Source organism: Centruroides sculpturatus, unplaced genomic scaffold (assembly GCF_000671375.1).
Source record: "Centruroides sculpturatus isolate CEXI.00-Female unplaced genomic scaffold, Cexi_2.0 scaffold1964, whole genome shotgun sequence".
In the NCBI taxonomy this organism is placed as follows: Eukaryota; Metazoa; Arthropoda; class Arachnida; order Scorpiones; family Buthidae; genus Centruroides; species Centruroides sculpturatus.
This window is the reverse complement of record NW_019386587.1, coordinates 1-21,420: the sequence shown is the minus strand read 5'-3', so window position 1 is coordinate 21,420 and position 21,420 is coordinate 1. Positions and strand designations below refer to the sequence as shown.

The following is a 21,420-nucleotide window of genomic DNA, read 5'->3' as shown; positions in this document are numbered from 1 at the left end:
TACTCCTTTATATGAAAATTAGACTCTTTTGTACAGGTAAAACAATAGAAATAATACGATGTATTGATTTAAGTGTTAATCATTTAATGAAAAATTTATTTTAAATAGCGTTATACGCAATATCTTCCTATTCATAGTAATATTTGGTTGTTTTATTTAGGACTTTCTTCTTCTTCAAGAAAAAGAAAATAATTCAGGCGAAATTGCAAATGAAAAGACGAAACTAAATGAATGTGGAATATGGATGAAAAATGTTACGGCTACATGGAATAATGTGAGTAAATTTTTCTATGAATTTTTAATCTTGCATGATACTAATATACCCGTTTATTTTACAATTACATAACTTATATTACTTACATTGAAATCATTATGCGACTTTTATTATACCGCCTCAGTTTAAATTATAGAAGTCGCGTAACTATATCTATATAAAATCGTTTGCTTATCCTTAAGCAGTACTTGCTGAATTGTACTGTATAGATGGGTCGTTAAATACTTTAAACCTAATACTAGCCAACACTTTCCTACTCATGCAACACTAACTGATAATATCAATAATTTTATAAGAAAGTATGGTAAAAATCTCTTAAGTGTATAATGGAAATCAAAAAGAGGAGATTTTTTTCGCAATTAGACACTTCATTTTGTTTAAAATCTTAATTTTAAATCACCAAATGGCCAATTGGATACACTACTTCAAAACTGGTAGCCGGTTTCGTAATTCACTCCTCACACAAGATCTTTTAAAGTTCTCGTATATACGTATATACGTATATAACACGTAAATAGGGGTCAATTTCTCTTAAAAATTCTTTATGATTTTTGTTTTGTATTTACTCATATATTTTCATACTTTCATTTCAAGTTTAAAATATAAAAGCGAAAATATTATTATATTTTTAGGATACGATTGCTTTTTTTACAGTCAAAATCATAAATTTTATTTTCAGTGTATATGACATGAAGTATTTATTGATATTAACAAACCTCATATAGTATGCTTTAAAGCATATAATATTGACATTTTCATTAAAAAGTTATAATTTATTAGAAATTTATGGTTTAATTTTATGTATCTTAATTATATATTTCTGTTAGAAAATTGGATTAACATTAAATGGGATTAAGTTATGTGTACAACCTGGAGAATTGTTAGCTGTTATTGGTTCAGTTGGATCAGGAAAGGTAATAATTTCACTTTTCAATCTTCGTATATACATGATATATATAGTCTATAATGTAGAAACTTTTATTGTACGTGTGCATTTTTCTCCCAAAAATCTCATTACTTTACTCTATGTAATTATACATAGTTATAATACAACTCAGTAAGATAGAAGTCGACCACATGATTTATTTACAAAAATTTTGCAAAAAATTATACGTAAATTATAATCACAGTAAAATATTTTAAATAACGAAACCAGTACGACAATGATATTTTTGCCTATGTATGCCTGCAATATTTGGTCAATGACAGTCAAAGACACGGCATATTACCATTTTGTGACATCACTGTTTAAAGTAGGGTCGGCCAACGCGTAGACTGCGGTCGACCGCAAAAGTTTTGAAAGTAGCCCGCGAAGCTAAAGTTGAACAATTTGCTTTCACTTAAATTAATGTTTAAAAATCTTAATTCGATAAATTATTCTTACAATAATAGACTGTCTGTGCAACGTACCCATACTGTTTGTATTTATCCCGATGAACAATGCAAATGAATGTTAATGCACGCGCATATAAAAATCCTAAAATTGTTTGCCCATATTCATAGTCGCCCGCAGACTATATTTTACCGAAAAAGTAGCCCCTAAGGGATAAAAGTTTGGCAACACCTGGTTTAATTAAGGAATAATATCCTAACAAAGTTTTGACATGATATTCAACAGCTATGTAATTTTCCGGAATTTGTATTAACATTTTTCAGACAATACTATTTTTAAACTGATTCATATTTATTGCCTATTGTCTCAATAATTTTTTCTTTAAAATTCTGCAAATTTTCTCTGTAGAGGAATGACCTGAGCATCATGCAGGCCGTGGTAAATTTTTATTTAGGCCTATTTCTAGCGAAGTGACTCGCTGATTACCTTAATTAAACTTGTACAGTTCAATGTTATCTTGATAGAATGAGAAGAAACGATTCCGCAACTGCACTCTTCTGAAAGTAAGCAAGTTAGTTTCCAAAACGTGGAATATATACGCCTAGGCTTTCATCAATCCATTATAGAAATATAGTCTACTTATACAACGAGCAGAAATACACGCAAATATCATTAATAATGCTTGCATCTGGTCTTGATGCCAGCAACACTACCACTGCATTTTCTGGCGTATAAGACGACTTTTTAACATAGGAAAATCCTCTCAAAAGTCGGGGATCGTCTTATTATACGCCTGAAAGTACGGTAGTTGTTTGACCTGTACTTATAAAAATCACTTTTAATCAATATTTTCAAAACAAATTTGGAGAGAGGATTTGTCAGATAATAGAACAGTTTTTAATTCAGCTGTTATTCAGAGGTGATGCTATCTTGATTACCCAAACTGACGACAATTTTCCAACTCTGAGAGTGATATCTACTGTATTTCTGAAATTCAGCAGATATTGCTAGATAATGCGGTATTTTCGAAATTCCTACTTTTTACTGAAACAATACAGTGATACAGTGAACAAATACTGCTAGATGAAGAGACGTAGTTCTATTAGATTCTTGTCCTAGATGAAATATATCACATGACTTTACTAATACAGTATAACTATATATTTAAAGAAAGTTTATTTTATTAAATAATATAGTTTACGATTGATGTTTAAGATCATTATTACTAAGTATTGTTTTCCTCTTTACTAATCTAAAGTTTTTTCTTTGTCAGACATCTTTATTGATGTCAATACTAGGAGAGATTCCTATTATTTCTGGAACAGTATCAGTGAAAGGAAAAATATCTTATTCTTCACAAGAAGCATGGATATTTAACGGAACAATTAGAGAAAATATTATATTTGGAGAAGAATATCAGGAAGAAAAATATAGAAAAGTTTTACACATAACGACCCTTGAGAAGGTAAAAACTTTATATACTTTACAATAAAAATTAGATTTTGAAGCAAGAATTTGTTGTAAATATCTGTTATTTTTTACGGTTATAAAAAACAAGGTCATTATTAGGATACAATTTGAAAAAAATTGGAGACCTGTAAATTCCCACTGTTGTCTGTCAGTCTGACCATTGTTCTATAACTTCAAAATGTACTTAGAGTTATAAAAGTCAAGACCATGTATAGAAGGCCTATATGCTGGAGGCTCCGATTCACTATAACCCAACGTCTAAGGTAAATCGAAATAAACGTTATTTCAATTAAAAATATTTTGTTGAAAGGAGTTTCATTGATGTCCAGCACAATTCTATCTCTAACAAAAAAGTATGGTGTATGGGGGCAAACAACTATTAATTTGGTGGTAGGCATGTATTTTAAACTAAATTAAAAATATGATTAAAAATTTCAGTCCAGGGTTGTGATTTTTATATAATGCTGTATATAATCTAATTTCAGTGTAGAAAAACATGTAAAACGAAAATTTGTATCAAATCGGTTTGTACAATCCTTCATTAGCAATCAAAAAATACTTGTAATGATCTGTTTACTTTGATTTTATTTCATTATCGCTTATCAGCACAAAGTAATTGTTATCCACTTCGTTCCGAAAGTAAACTCATAACTGAAAGGCAACAGGACAAGTCATTCATTGTGTTTACTTGTATTTATTCTCAGTAATCTGGCAGCTAGGAAATCTGGCACAATATATGGAAGAAATGGCCAGCTTAACAATAGTCTGCTGTATATCATGAGACATCCTCCCAACAACGATGTTGATAATTTGAATAGTTTAATTAGCGAAGCTTTTTCGAAAAATCCCTAGCTAAAAGTGTCAGGTCATATTCAATAGAAGGTTTCCGAGAAGGTCGGTTGTCTCATTGATAGTAAAGTCAACAAAATATTGGACACTGCATAAAACACTATTCTGACTAGATTACCTACCTCCATCTAGGTTGGTGTTGCTGCAAGGGCTAACACAACAAATACCAAAATTATCCAGAAAACAGTCCAAAATCACACACAGTCCAGTACTGGAAAACACGCGATTTTCGTTTTTCCAAAAGAAAACATTAATATCACTCAGGATGAAATAAGACTAACACTCAGTACAAGCATAAAAGTTAGTCAGTTAGGAATCTCAGTTAAAGCACTCAAGAATATTAGGAATAATGGAGTTTGCATTCAATTAATTAATTAATTAATTAATTTAATTAAATACAAAGGGTGACAGCGACAAAATGGTGGCTGCCATAAACTTACTATAAACATTAACTAACAGGTTAGAAATCAAATACTCGGCAACCAAACAACCTAAGTTTATTCTATTTAACGGAACAATTAGAGAAAATATTATATTTGGAGAAGAATATCAGGAAGAAAAATATAGAAAAGTTTTACACATAACGACCCTTGAGAAGGTAAAAACTTTATATACTTTACAATAAAAATTAGATTTTGAAGCAAGAATTTGTTGTAAATATCTGTTATTTTTTACGGTTATTTTTTATGGCAATACTATCACCAGTGTCTTCTTAGAGGAACTCTCCATTCAGAGCATTGAAATAAACACTACACTCACACTCCAGGAATTTCAATATTCTTGCTGTGTTCTAACCAAAATAAACCGCAACATGACAGACACTTCTAGATTACACGTTGTCGTTCAGGTAACTGCTAGTATCTAGAACACGTTAATTTAACAGCAGTATGTTAGTGTGCAATGGGTGTCGATAGCGATAGATAACTACATTCCTCCCACACGCTGCTACAAATGCTGTGTTATGGCCATCTAGCTAGAAAATGTACAGAAAAACAACACAGTAGTTACTGCATGGGCAACCACAGCTACAAGGTTTCCTGCATCCAAAGTCAGGAACAGTGCTGCGTCAATTGTGGGAAGGCCAATAATAGTCTACCAGAAGGGAACCAACATAAGACCGCGTATAATGCATTCTCTCAACAGTGCCCCATAACCAAATGTATGAAAACACAAGCTGCCAGTAAGGTCAACTATGAATAATACACCCATACACAATATGAACACAGGCAACTATAAACTTATACGGATTAATGCAAAGTTGCCTGTTTCCTCCTCATTCACACTTCCAATGTATACAATCAATACAGACATCATCATGACCCCACATTATTAACAACATGATAGTCAGGTTCAATGACTGAAAAGTGTATCCAGCTCAGGACAATGGCTATTGCATCAAGGCTGGTATTATCATCAGGAACAAAAACATTATCTTGTCTCCCAACACATCACAGAATACACTACCACCGTCTGTGTCACAGACAATAACACTCACCTTTACATATGTTCTGTCTACATTCCAGACAACACTAACATCGAGACGGCCATAAAAGACATTCATCATCTCTTGAACTAATACAAAGATAAACCTATCCTAACAGAATGATACTTCAATGACAAATCTGCGGCTTGGCATAGTCCAAAAGATGACCCTAGGGGTAACATAGTTAACGAAACTATGGGCCAACACAACCTTTCTCACTTGAACACCAGCACCTTTCCGACCTACTCCTGTACCACAGGGGAAAGTTTGATCAACCTAACATTAGGAAATAGTCACATCACCCCTAGTGTTGACCACTGTTATACTACTGACATAGATTCTGCCAGTGACCATAGTTATATCTTCACCTAACTGAATACTACTAGTAATACTATTAATCATAGTTTTCACTATACTCGCACTAACTGATAATTATTTTGCGACACCTTCAATAACATTTGAGCTGGTACCCCTCACCACAGTCACTATACTCAGGACACCTTAAACCATATTGTCACAGGCTTACAAATACAATCACTAACTCTTACGTTATTGCCTCCGAGATCAAACATTGTAAACAGGAAAACGTTTATTAGTTGACCACTCACTGAGTAAAAAAATAATAAAAAATTAGTTAGGAGATTAAGGAGGCAATTTAGAAATGAACAGGACCCGAACATTAAAGTCACACTTAGAGACCAATACAGGCACGAACACAGCATTTACAAAACCCTTAAAAATAAAAGCTTTGGCTTCTCTAAAAACAAAAGTACAGTAGATGCCATCAATCAGGTCATTAACTACATCCACCAAACTAAACAAACAATCAGCATACCGCAATTATCACTATTGCCTTTAGAGTTGCATTCGATCATGCCTGGTGGCCTTTTATTCTGCACATATTACATGCTCATCACTGCCCTCAAAATGTTTACGAACTTCTTCAGTCCTATCTTAGCAACAAGAGTGCAGGTGTTTATATGACACAAAATAACAAAGTCATACTCATCACTCGAAGCTGTCCTCTAGGATCCAGGTCTGGTCCTGCTAGAGATGGGTATACAGATATAGTAAGATTTTTAATAGAAAAAAAGGCTAATTTTAATGCAGTAGATTTCTCTGGAACATAGCCTATAACTCTATTCTGCACTTAAAACGACACCTTGCCTCCTGGCTGCTGCATACAGGGCTATGCAGTCAACACAATTATCCTAGCTTCACACAGGAACAGTGAATGCTTACAGGACATATGCAACGACATTCTTAATAACATTCACCAGTGGAATATTAAACATAGGCAACCCATTAACACAGACAAATGCGATAGCATGATAGTTGATAGAAACTCGCCACTCGTCAGGAAGCTTGCCCATCGAATAGGTGCTCAGAATAAAGCAAACAACGGAAATTAAAATTTTAGGTGTTATTTTTGACGAGCAACTTAACTTCACACTCACATAAATACATCACAGACAAAGCTAAAAAACGGCCAACGCCCTCACTGGTATTACTAGGAACAGATGGGACCTTGGCCCGAACGTTACTAAGCTTATTTACAAGAGTGCAATTCAGCCAGCACTCCTCTATGCCATACGAGTCTGGAGCCATGAGGCCGTCAAAGTCCGTAACCGTAAAAAACTGTTATCTGTTTAAAGAATTGCAGCTTTCCACATTTTTAAGGCTTATAGGACCGCACCTACTGGTGCCCTTTTGGTAATGTTAGGATTGACCCCTATCGACTTAGAATTAAATGCATTATTTGGCAGAAAAATGTCATTACCTTACCCTGGCCAGATTATAGCGACTCAGATGTCAACAAAATGATTACAGTAGGTAAGATTCTCCCCCCCCCAGTTTGATCTTGATTGATGATCCTTAGACATTCTCAGACACTTAGACAACAACATTAAAATAGATTTCCAATGGGTCCCAGGTCATGCAGGGTTCTTGGCAACGAGACCACTGACCATCTTGCCAAACAAGTGCAATGTCTTCAGTCACTAATACTTTCAGTTACATTCCTGTCTTGTACATCAACAGTCACATCAAAAAACAAATCTTCATTCTCTGGCAATACAGCTGGGACTGTGACACCACTGGTAGGCTCACCTACACTTTCATCCCCAAGGTTGACACTACTGTAATTCTTTGCCTCTTTTTCTTTAGTTACACCCTCACTCAGCTACTTATAGGACACGGCAACTTTAAGCAATACTTGCATAGATTTAACCTTGGGGACAATCCACAATGAGATTGTGGTATTCAGGAGGACTAAAAACCACTTTACTTAGTTTTTCTCTACAATAAGTACAATCGCATTAGGGATAGTTTAATGAGAGCTGCTGTTCTTGAAGGATACAACTGGCCTTGCAACGCGTACTCTCTCATTCACACACATACAATGTTCTATCACCTACTGTCATTTATATCCCTTAATGGGGCTCTTGAGAACACTCACTCCAGGGGACCAGATGGTAATTAGCTTTTCCATACTTGGATTCAACTGTCAGTATATAGCTGTCTTTTAACTTGTATTTTAATTCTTATTTTCTCCCTTCTTTCTCAGTCTAAATTCCGTTAGTCCCAGTTGCAAGTTAGATTAAAGACTCTTAGCTTGGTTTCTGGTTAGGTTATGATAGGTTAGGTTAAAGTACATTAGGGTTTGTTTGCTTTAGTCGTCTGGTTAGTTCATTCCAGGTTATGGTAGGTTAGTTTAGTTGGTGAGTAAAGTAATGTTTAAAATAAATTTAAAAATAATAAATCTATATATATAGATTTATTATTTTTTTAATATAGGGACAAACACGTCCATTTATATATATATACGGGTGTGGGAGATATGAGGGATGAAAGTAGTTGATTTCGAAAATGTTTAACAATGAAAGCATTAACAATAAAAGTGTTAAGAATGGAAGTGTTAAGAGAAAATGGTGTGCAAAATTTACAGATGTGGTTTTTTTGTATTTTTAAGGGGAATCGAACATGTTTATAGACCCATGTAAACATGTTCTTAGTCTGGAAACAGGGGACCTAATTCTTGCATTCTGTGAAAACGGGTAAGATTGGCTATAATGTAATTAATTATATAAATCTTCGCTATCGTTACTTTTTCCCGAGCAACGCCAGGCTTTTATATATATAACTATATTTCATATAAATGTACGAACAAATAAAAACCCAGCGAAGCGTGTACTTGCAGCTAATAAATAAATAAAAATAAAAAAATAAATTTTTTTTACTATTGAACACAAGACTGTGTTATTATTAAAACACTTGGCGTTTATCCACTTTATTCAGTTGATACGGGCACTTTTACACGTTTCGGGCGTATAGCCCCTCATCAGTCAACATTTAAAAAATTCAATGACACTCGTACAGCACAAGTTATTATTTACTGCTGTTAGGATAAGTTGATAACAATGATAACATAAACTGTTAAGTAGCCGTGACACATCCTTTATCTTCTTACTAAAGTTGATAAATATATAGGCAGAATCCTTTCTAATGTTTAATGAATATATTTGTTGGTTTCTCACAACATTTCATTTGCGCATAAAAAAATAAATAGGAAAAATAAAAATTTTTGGTATCTTGCTCGTTTGTCTCTGTCATTCCATTTGTCTCATGTAGTTTGTCATTGTGTTCGTTTTTTTTCTAGCTGTCTGTCTAGCTGTTAAATAGTATAAAGATTCGTGATCGCGTTCGGTTATATTAGTATTAAGTAGATACAAGTCTTCCTACTAACAGCCACTTGGCCCTAACTTGGCCACTTGGCCCTGCACGCCAATAAAAAACCATAGAGGGTATTGTAGCCATATGTACACCGTTCAGCGGAATCCTACCTTTTTCTACTGTCTATATTTTCTTTCTCCTTCTTCCACTCCTCTTTCCCTTACCCTCTTTTTGATGGCTAAACATCCGTGTATGGCCGAAGTAATTCTTGTATGTATGTATATCATGATATTTGATGATTAATGATTGTAGAATTATCTTTAAATTTTTAAAAGTTTTATGGAGACTCTGTACATATAATACAAGCAATTATTTATTAATATTATCACAATGTACAATACTTTAGTATTGTCTTGCCCCCTGTACATCATACTTTTTTCTGTTCATACTGAACTTATGCCGGACATGTATCTAACACCTTTCAGGAGAAAATTATTTAATTGAAATAAAGTTACTTCCAGTTGAAAGCAAAAGTTCCTATATTCTTAAATCAGAGTCTCCTACCCTACACTTTACATGTTCTGTTCATGACTTTCATTTGTCTAATATTGTTCACGAGATTATGGAAAAACAGAGAGACAGACAGGAAGAAAACAAATGACAGAGAGAATTTATAGGTCTATAAATTATTAAAATTGAAGCCCAAATAGTTTATTTTTTTAGTTTTGGAAACTGCATATTTTTGTGAAAATATGGGCAAAGGTAGCATACCTTCTAGTCATCAGGACCGTTAGTCCTGCTCACTCAGTCACTGGATAACTTAAGATAGAAATGTCGTCCGGATCTCTCGATTCGTTTGACTGTCACGACTGATACCAGTTAGGGTAGAAGTTTACGCCCTAACTCGTGATGTCACGTGCTATATTTAAACGGAGGGCTCTATTCTGTCCAGCGGGGAGAAGTCGCGGGTGAGTTCTGATCGTAGCAGGGTGAACATCTGTACACGGGAAAAAAATCAACAAGTTAACAATATCAAAATGATTTAATGAATAAAATAAAACAAGAGATACAAAAATTGAGATATATCCTATAGACTATGATAAATCGAACCTATCTAAAATATATCCTTAAGCGAGAGGGAGAGAGTTTACTATCAGATAAAAATAAGGATAATACCTCTGTTGAGCAGACTTGGAGAACGCCAGATATTCTCTAAATCAGTGTTTTTCAACGGGCTATATCGCCCCCATGTGGGCGTTTTTCTATGTTTAGGAGGCGATTAGTAACAATTTATATTTTTGGGGCGAAAAACAACTTTTTGGGCGATATAGTAAAACATTATTTTAAGAATAATTAGATATTTTATTCGTTATATCGTACAACAATAAAACAAATAACATTATACTAGTCACTAGTCTATTCAGTGCAGTACGAATTTGGCGTTAGCCTTGGCCCTCGTCTGAGAAATAAATAAATAAATTATCGAACAAAATGCCTCTCCACTCTCGCATTTTTACATTTTTATAAATTTCTAATTGCATGTTTTTCGTATTAATTAAAATCGAAGTTAAAGACTTAAAATGTCATTCCATATTCACTTTCATATTCCAGAATGCATTTTGGTGACAATCTTAATTTTGGTGATATGTTAAGTTACTTGGTAGCCAAAAATGTATAAAAAGTTATTTTAATACATGAAAGTATGTTTAGTTAACCGATAAAACTGTAAAAATGAAAATTGAAAGATATAAACATGAAAATAAATTAATACGAGTATTAATTCGTAGTATTTTTTCAATTTTAATTAATACATAAATTATAATCTAAAGTTTACAGAATTGATGACATATTTTTTAAAAATATATTTAAACTATACTCTATTTTTCTCATTGGTAGGATATACGCTTATTTCCTAAAGGAGATTTGACACTAGTTGGGGAAAGAGGGGTGATAATGAGTGGTGGACAGAAAGCAAGAATTAATCTAGCAAGGTAAAATTAGTCCTATCTTGGTAAAATAATTTTACAAGTGCTTTTATTAATGCATTATTTATATATAAATTTATTAGGCTATACAATAAATACAGTAATACAACTGATAAAAAACAATTCTGATGTAAATAATTATTTATGTTCCACATACATATATTTTTCTGATATTTATTTATACTTTTTCAGAGCGCTATATCTAGACGCAGATATATTTTTACTTGATGATCCATTGAGTGCCGTTGATGGTCCAGTTGCCAGACATTTGTTCCAAAAGTAAATGTTTAAATAGAAATTGTCTTTTCTTTAGATATTTCATATTTCCTTTATTTCAGGTGTATAATGGAATACTTGAACGATAAAACTTGCATTTTAGTTACACATCAAACACAGTTTTTGAATTCAACAACTAAGGTTTTAATGCTAAATGGGGTAAGAAAATAAATATACCTATGTCTATTTTAACGCTTTAATTTAATAATATTCTGATTAATTTAGAAAAAAATTATGAAGTTTGTCTAATACAATATTCAATACAACTCATGCATAAGTGCAGTAGCATTCTATGCCAACTGTCACGATTAATATTTGTAACTAGGAAATAAAAGCATTAGCGTTAGTTCACATATTTATATCTAGACACCGACCAAACATGTTTGTTCTTACCTATAGCTGTCTTACACAGAGTTTTGCCTGTCTACAGACAGTTTGTGACTTCGTTTTGTGAGGGTGTCAGCAGTGTTGCTCTTAGTATCCATGTACTCTATTCGTACTGTCCCATCAGTGACCTTCTCTCGAACGAAATTATACTTTACGGCTATATATTTGCTCCTGCCGTTTATCACATCTTTTGGCATGTCTTATCGCTGCTTGATTATCGCATTTAAAGATAGAGGGTTCTTCCAGTAATTAATACCGATCCAACTGTCTAAGGCTACGGTTACTATGGATGCGAATTCTGACGATATTTTGTTCTGATGAGTTCTGACAAATTCGTCCGTAGAAACAAATACCCGTTTTCCAATGTCTAAACGAAATACATTAAACCATCTGTGTGGGATTTTTCTGAACCACCGCTTTTATTTTGGAAATTCAAAAGTATTGCATTTATAAAATTCAACTACAAAAAGAAGTAACTGGATTGACATTATGAAAACAACCTGTAATATTCAGAAAGGACACATCGATTCAAGAAACTTGTTTTTTATAATATATCACACGTTTTCACTCGAAGAAGCATTCATACATAAATAGGACAAAAATTTTTAATACAATTAACTTCAAGGATTTGTTAGAACAATAAGCAATAATGTTAAAGGAACAGTTACACTGTTCATTCATACAAGTTCTTGTGCAGTTCATTTTCTAATGTGTAAGGAATGTTATCTGTCTACTGAAAATTTGTGGGAGATTTTTAAACATGACAAGAACCGATTAATTCAATTTGTTTTAGAGAAATAAAATAATCTTTGTGCAAAACTTTGGATGTTGAAAATGAAATTCTTGAATCTCATCAGTCACGTAAACTGCACTTTATAGTAAAAACCAACTATGGTCCTCTTAGATTTATTCATATGAAGAGATCGTTTGTGCCATTCTGAAACGTATTTTCCTCTAGCTGTCTGAAGCATACCATGGAAAATGTAGAACGATTAGCTGTTTGNAGGTAAATTAAAATCGCGATAAAATTTTTTCGCACGGAAAAAAAATTTTGAAAAAATTTGGAGACAAAAAACATTCCAAAAATTTAATAAAAAATTTTCAAAGTCTTAAGGACTGCATTTTATGTAACGCTATGTAACTTGCCCGAGATATCTCGGGTAATGGGCTTAAGTAAGTAACAATGGAAGTGTTATATAACAATGGAATTGTTAAGAGAAAGCGACGTGCAAGACGCAGATGGAGTTTTTTTCATTTTAGCGAGAAATCGAACATATTGTTAGACCCATCTAAAAATTCTCTAATTAGTCTGGAAACAGGAGGACCCAATTCTTGCATTCTGTGAAAATGGGTAAGGTTGACGATAACGTAATAATCTTAATCTACCCTAGCGTTACTTTTGCCGAGCAAAGCCGGGCCTACCTGCTAGTTGTTATGTAAATATTTTTTTATGTGAATTATTTTTGGCGGTAGTTTTTGGCTAGTTTTGGATTTTGGCTAGTTTTGGCTAGACGGATTTATCCACAAAAGAATTTTGTGGATAAATCCGTCCTTCAACACTGCCACACGATTATTGCCCTTGACAGATATATCTGTCAGTCACTGCTGAGTGGTTAAGTTAGCGTATACTGCCGAATGCTCTTTTAATTGAAGCAAGTACAAAGTCTACCTGTCTGGATCAGTTAGATATACGTATCACCTCTTCTGTTCCTAACAAGAAAAGTGTGAGAATCTGGAGAGATAAGATATTAATTAGCTGTGAAAGTAAAATAGGCGGTAGTGGAAGAAACAAATCATATGAAGTTTCATTCTCATGTGATAGTGGAAGGGAAATGCAAATAACAATTTTTTTCAGTGTATGGACTTTCCAAGGAGAGATCTAATCTCACACGTTAATAAAACTGCTGCTGTGCAACACTGCTTAGGCATACTGTCACATGGGAAAGACTTACCCTCCAATTGGATGGGATTATAAAATAAAAAGTGGTAAAATGTCAGTCTCAAGACACACACTCCTATCAAAGAGTGTTGACCAAAGCTCGTCTGTCAACCCTTTTGTCTCACAACTCTCATCTGTCTCCCTTCTGAAACCCATCGCCATCAAGTATCTCCCAGATATGAGAAGACATCTGTCTACTTGACAAGAGGTATTCTACCCGGATTTATGTAAACTCTCTCTCTCGGTCAATTAGAGTTTAAGTAGCTACAGGTTTGATATAGTCATATTCCTTTGGATGTATTGTTAGATAAAGATGTCGACTTTATCCATATGTAAATACCTATTTAGTTATCATATTAAACTTGTTTTGTTTAAATGGGTTTCGAATTAACTTCTGTCTACAGTCGGTCACTTATGGACTTGCCCACAACCCCTCCCACTCGAACGTCAACCCCTCCTTACCGAACAATCTTAAATAGTAAAAATTGATAATTGCAAATTATTAATATCCTAACTGGTGTCAGGAGCGTGACATTACAAAGATCTTGCGATCTTGTGACAATTTAGTAATTTAACCCCCGTATTTACCAACGCGAGTTAAACTGAGAGTTGACGAACTCGAGTTTAGATGTAACTCGAAGTCAGATTACGAGTTACTCTTCTTTCGTATTCAGGTAAAAGTATAACTCTAGAGTTAATGCTTTAAAACAATCCTGCGTTCGAGATTAAACAAGTCTTCTTTCGTAAGCAGAATCTTGATTGGTTGAAAGCAAACACGTGTAGAAATTGCAGAAAGAGAAATGGAAAATAGTGCACGCCGAACTGAAATGTTCTCGTGGCATTAAAACGTAGAACCAACAACAGTTGTTTCATCGGCGACATCGTATAATTTTTCAATGATGTAGAAACTAAATTGTGACCAATTCGTTCTAGTATGGTCACAATTCAGAACGTCTAAAGTTGACAAACACATGTTATGTTATGTCCAGGTACATTTTAACATCGAGCAAAAGCATAAATTTTAACTGATAAGCAGATGTCTCTCACATTGCAATCACTTACACATCTGAATTTGTCAATTATAATTTATAATAATTATCAAACAAAGCATAATACTTTTACATTTGTTTCTATTTACTTATGAAGTATTTGTAGATTTTTAAAAACAATTTATTTCATATTTAATTTCAGGTTACAAGAGGAAAGAAGCTACACTCAAATTGCAGGACAAACGACGAACTTTACTTCAAAAATACTGACTATTAACAACACCAGAAATGAAAAGTTTTATAAAGCTCGTGAATTGAATATTTACATCTATTTTGGATTGATATCAGCAATAATATTAACGGCAATCTCATCTATCTCATTATTATACAAACTCTTTGTTTCTGCCTCAATAAAACTCCACAACAATATGTTTCGTTGTATTATTCGTACTCCAATTTCTTTCCTGGATAACAATCCGATTGGTAAGTGATATATGTTACACTATCAATAAAACCTTAGGAGAGAAGGCTAAAAATATCTGCTGTTTTTCTAAAATGTACGGCAGATATTGCAGGAAATGTGGAATTTTGGTAGTCTGCATAACTTTGTTTTAGTTGAGTACAAATTAATTAACGAATTTTTTGTCTTTTCATAAAAAATAAAATTATGTTTGGGTTTCGTACTAAATTACTTTGTCTTGAATTAACGTAATGGAAATTCGGTCAGTTAATATCTTGATTTTTAACTAAAGTAAGTACAGAGATATTCCTAATAGAAAAAGATATTACTCTATTATTGAATCATTTATGAGCCAGAAAAATATATGTCAGCAAAATTTATATAAATACATTTCTTTTCGTTAGGATTACACGGTTATAACTTTAATTTTTTTTTAATTTTTGAGGAAAACATTACTGAAGATTGATGCTAAAGTTTACCAAGAAAGTAGTTTTAGAGAATAAACATATATATTAAACATAACAACAGTTATTATTGTTTCAAAATAATAACTGTTGTTTGTAAATATCACTTATATGTTTGTAATCTCCATGGATAATCACATCAAATCTAAGTAAAATACCTCCTGTAATGTAGACCGTTGTCTTCTGGTAGTTGCAGAGACGTTGGCAGACGTTGGCAGACGTTGCATAGACGTTGGTAGTTGCATAGGCGTCAGCATAGACGTTGGTGAGTTTCTCAATGGAGACAGTCTTGGGAGAAGGGAAAGATGAGCTTTGGTCCACTAGCTCTAAGGTTGAAGTCCACCAACTTGTAGGGAAGTGTCTGCCCTGAGACATGTGTCAGCGTATTATATCCTTAAGTTATCCCAATCGGAGGTTAAGATTATTATTATATGACAGGATACACTGATGAGTCAGGCTACCAGATGTTTAACAAAAATTGCGATAACATCTCTTGCAAAGGACTGTTTATTTCTTTTTTTTTTCAGAAAAGTGACAAAATGTGTTGTTTTTAACACAAAAATAATATTTTGATTTTTGAATTATTAAATAAAAGTATTTTCTTTCTCAAGAATCTCACACTGTAGTTTACAGAAGCTCAAATACAAAAACATCTTAAACACTCACATTTTGTAGACAAACAAACTATGACAAAAATATACAGAAATCATTTTTACCCTTAGCAGAAGTTAGTCATATTGGAAGCAACGAATAAGGCACTGTATATTTTTTCAAAAGAATTAAAATTAGCATCGAAAAACGGGCTGGGTAAATATAATTCTTTATGATATTGGATCAGAAGAGCATCTACTTACTTGGCTGGCATATGGAATACAGTGTGGTACATCACAAAAGTAAGAAGTTTGGGATGTGATATCCCTACTTTTTTATATGTCAGTGAAAAAACCTGAATTTATATAATTTTCTCTTATTAATGTCGTATGCATGCTAACAACGTTGATGTAATGTACACACACCTGTGATTAAGCATCATTGAGTGATCTATGTACAAAGATAGATTACTATCTGTGAAAACACAAATAATGTTAATTTACATATACACACACAAACACACACACACACACACACACACACACACACACACACACACACATATATATATATATATATATACGATTACAGAAGTAACAATAAATATAAGTTTACAAAAGTATTATGTCTGTTATCTCTATTCATTTTTGAAGAGGTTCTTTTTTATATATTTCGTACGTTTGACAAGATAGATACTGATTTAGTGTATAAATACTCGGCTTGAGTTATTAGGAGTTTATCCATAAAATTCCTGGTATGTTTGCCCAATCATTGTCATGCACCAACAGCTGTAGCATCAATCTGAAACAATATCAGCCATTTGGCTTTTACTGACGGTGCTAATAAATTGAAAGCTGTTTCGTTCATAATAATAATTAATTAAATAATTTTAATTTATATCTGAAAACTTTATATTTTCCAGGTAAAATCCTGAATCGATTTTCAAGAGATACAAGTGGAATGGACGACATGTTACCACTTGTTTATCACGAAACTATCAGAGTAAGTTAAGATAAATAACAGATATTTTCAACTACTAAAACTCAGTTTGTAAATATGAACATACATGATTATACTGTAAATAAAGTAATATACAGGGAAGCGCAAAAATAAGTATACAGTTGAGAATAAGAGAAACACAAACATTTTGATATTCATTATAAATGATATTTTTATCTTTTCTTAGTTCGTATTCTTTATTTCTTATTTAATTTGTACATAAAAACAAATGTTTTTGCTTCCTGTTTTCTCCCTGTATGTTTTTTCCATAATAACAACCTTAATAATAATAATAATCCCCTGCATTTGTACAAACTAGATGATATAATTAAAATTGATTACAGTGAAGCAAAATTAGTATTCCTTTTGGAAAAATATTAGAATTTAATACAAAAGTTTGTAAATTTACAAAAAGAAAATTTGTAATTCTTCCATTAAAAATTGTATGCAAATAGCATCATAAACATCTCATCATCTTTTGTAATCAGAAATAAACTACAATAAATTATCAAAAATTGGCATATTCCTTTGTAGATTTTTTTAATATTTTTATAGAATACCATATGTTACACATTTTATTTTATTATATTAATAAACTAGCAAAAATGCCCAGCATCTCCTGGCACTAGGAGAGACATTTAGTTGTTATCGTTATACAGTAGCGTAATTTTTTGCATGGTGACTGATAGTAACAATCTAAAATTTGACGAAAATCAGTCAAAGACTGACAATTTAATGGGAATGAAATCAACAGGAAGAGTGAGAGTCGAAGTTTTAAAGTAGCGTATATATTTTTTATAGTATTGTAAAGACTATGAAAAATTCGTCAAGATTTCTCAAACTGTTTGGGAGTTTGACATAAAATCAAAGAGAAAGAGTAAAGATTCTGAGTTTTATGGTAGTTCATGTTTCCTGTGGAGTACTGGAGTGAAAGTAAGCGAAATTTTATCTAATTCGGTTAAGGGGTTTGGGAGTTAGTAAGGAAGTTATAATCGATAGTAACACATGAAAAAACCAAATTTTAATGTAGTTTTTTTTATTGTACATCAGAAAGTAATGAGCTTTCGAGTAATCCCTTTACACGGATGTATTGTATAACAGTTCTGACATTCTTCCAGGCTAAAATGTTTCAAAAAATGTCGGAATTGTTATGAAATGCATCTGTGTACTCGAACATGTGGATTCCCAAAAAGTAACCGGAAAAACACAATTTATGTAAATAGATATCTCATCACATAAGACTAATTCTTATTCTTAATTAATTATACGGTCGAATTAATACTAAAACAATGAGCATCTATAAATACCATAGCCTTACTTACAAAAGTTTACTTTTATTACCACTAAAAAATGTTTTTTGAGCAAATAAGTCGAAATGTCTTTTCTGTCGAATCAGACGCTCACCTCAGTTTAACAATTACTCAGAAGACAAATAATTCCAAAACATTTTATTTAAAGTTATTTCGGATCGGAATTCTCGCCAATCCCTCTTCAGTTATGGTAAAATCTGCAATAGATGCTAAACAAATAATTTGGACTTTTCGAAATTACAGTAACAATTACCATGCATCGCCTAACATACTTTGATTCTTATATATGACATCATTCCAAATGTCATTCATTAATATTTCGCTATTTAAATTAATTAAATTATTGTAATTTTAATCACTGTACGTTATTAAATTGTTGTAGATATACATTATTTTCTAGAAACAAAATTTTAATATTATATTTGTGAGAAATCTGGTTCGATATGGACGAGTTATCGAACTATTATCGAATACAGGTCAGTAAGGCCCACTCATGTTGTCAATGGATGGCTTGAAATATAAAATTTTAGACTAAAAATAGTAAAATCTTAGTCTAGTCAGGACTGACACCAGATAGAGTAATTATTCGCGCCCTAACTCCCGATACTAATATTATAATAAAAATTAAAAAAGTAGGGCTATTAATTACGAGTGAGGAGTGCGATAGGGTGTTCGATATTTAACTAAAATGAGCATTCACTTCCATTTTAACAAATAAAAGTAATATTTAGGGAGACCGGGGCAAGATCGGCATGTTAAGCTTTACTTAAATTTTGTGTAATAAATACTGCTGTAAACTGAAAAAAAAGCTTTGCATATTGTCTATTGGAATGTTACCTTACTATAGAACTGGTTAAAATCAGTTTGGAAATAAAAATAATTAAAATAATTACAACTTTACAAGAAGAGAGAAATTGACGAAGTTGCCCCGGGTATAGGGGCAAGATCGGCAACTTCTCTCTTTTTGTAAAGTTGTAATTATTTTAATTATTTTTATTAAAGTTGCCCCTGGTATAGGGGCAACAGTAATGGGGCAAGATAGGCACGTATATAAAATTATGTTATTAACAATGTATAAGTTGGAATTCACTATTAAAACAAAGAAATACAAATCCAACACCCATTTAATATTATTACAACGAAATGCAAGTTCAAAGACATATATACATGAATAACAAATGCAAACATGTTTTCATTTATCATCTGTTTGATTTTTATCCTTTGCTTCTAATGTGGCTTTATGTTGCCGATCTTACCCCGCTAGTCATGATTTCGAAACATTAAGTACAACCCTGAGAACAGAATGCCAAGCCACGATCTGGCCACGTGAATAAGTTGAAGTTACATCCTTCTAACAGGAAAAGTAACTTTCGTTATCATGGAATTATAACAAAACCTGCCAATTCAATATAAATGGAAAAAAAATATTATATGGAATTGAACGAAAATGAAAATTTGCTTGATAATTCAACTACGCTTGTTGGAGAACAATAAAAACACTACACTCAACAAGCCACCAATAAAACTCAACTGCCTAACCTATAACCAAAGTCTCCTTTTAATTTGTTTTTTTTTTTTTAAAGCGCTTGACAAACTTGCCCCGCATGCCGAAGATGCCCCGGTCTCTCCTAATAAAGAAATAAAATTAAGAATGCAAATGGCAATATATAAAGTAACCTAGATGGCATTGACATATTTAACTATAAAGCTATTAATATATATTGAGAAAGAGTTTACATAGATATACTAAAATACCTCAGTTATACATATGTCCTTGGAAGGTAGAAGTTGGGAACCAGAGAAGAATAAGCACAAAATTAACCTAATGGAGGCATCATGTTCTTTATAGTTTCTTCCAATAATCTTACAGTGTCTCCAATATAATGGGTATTTTCTGCACATGCACAGGACATTTTATATTCTGTGTCAGATTCTTTAAATTTATTTTGATTTTTTTTTAGTAAATATATATTCCTTAAATTTGTTTTCTAAGTTAGTGGCTAATTCTATAGAAAACTTTCTAATCTTTTTTCAATTTCTCGAAAATTATTATTATTCTTGAACTCGAGTAGTCGTCTGATTCAGAAGTCATTTTGGTTTTGTTTTTCAAAAACTCTTTTTGAAGTGGTTATAAAAGTGACTAATTATATATGGCAAATATTACTAATTTTTGCTTCTTATTATACAAAAGTTCATTCTCATTGACAGGAAGTAAATTGGCTGTACATAGCTGTATCTGAGAATATAAGTGTGTTGTTATAAGAAAGTAACAACGAAATCGGTAAAAACCAAACACAAGTACCCGAACTGCACGATAAAAAACCTGAACAGAAAATATAAGTTAATAAGTTTAAAAAGTCTATTAGGTGGCAAAGGAAATTAATCTTGAACGTAGCAGACAAACCACAATGGAAAACAGATGCCGCAGTAAAAACATTTTCGTAGATACTTTTGTGATGAACATAGTATATAGGCATTCTTGTGCAAGGTATAAGCATTCCAATAGCGAAAAAAAATTTTTTTAACCGGTTTAGTAGATTGCAAGATTATCTGTAGAAAACAAACAAGAAACATTTTCTCTTTATACGTTAGTAAAGATTTAGTTAAAAAAATGTGAAACTGATATAAAAATCGACACTTTTAGGCAATTTTCCAGTCACATTTTTGTCAACCAATAACTTAATAACTTTATTGAAAATCAATATTTTCTTTATTCTGATTAATCAGCAAGTGTTTTTTTTTATTTGTACAAAACAAATTCAAAGTCGATTTATTACAGAGAAATTTGTCTTGTTAGATTAACTTTGATTTACTTGTAAATATAGTTGATAATTTAACGTATAGCCTAAATAGAAAATTCAGTTCCAATATACCAATTTATTATATTTTTTCCAGTCATTTAGTTTAGTAATTGGAATATTTGTTATCGAAGGAATTAT

The 21,420-nt window shown here is 32.3% G+C and overlaps 1 protein-coding gene and 1 long non-coding RNA gene across 2 annotated transcripts in view; both read left to right on the top strand.

Annotated features, from left to right (window-relative positions):
* The window catches only part of LOC111615362 (multidrug resistance-associated protein 4-like), a 49,873-nt gene extending 38,360 nt beyond the window's left edge, over positions 1-11,513 (top strand). The window contains exons 12-17 of the mRNA XM_023356779.1: positions 161-274; positions 1,102-1,188; positions 2,881-3,072; positions 10,978-11,072; positions 11,259-11,345; positions 11,405-11,513. Of these exons, the coding sequence (XP_023212547.1) occupies positions 161-274; positions 1,102-1,188; positions 2,881-3,072; positions 10,978-11,072; positions 11,259-11,345; positions 11,405-11,513 (684 nt within the window). The remainder of the gene's footprint in view (positions 1-160; positions 275-1,101; positions 1,189-2,880; positions 3,073-10,977; positions 11,073-11,258; positions 11,346-11,404) is intronic.
* A 3,365-nt stretch (positions 11,514-14,878) lies between these two features.
* Positions 14,879-21,420, top strand: LOC111615360. Its single transcript, XR_002755067.1, has 3 exons — positions 14,879-15,140; positions 17,095-17,174; positions 21,377-21,420. It is a non-coding gene; the product is annotated as an uncharacterized LOC111615360 (long non-coding RNA).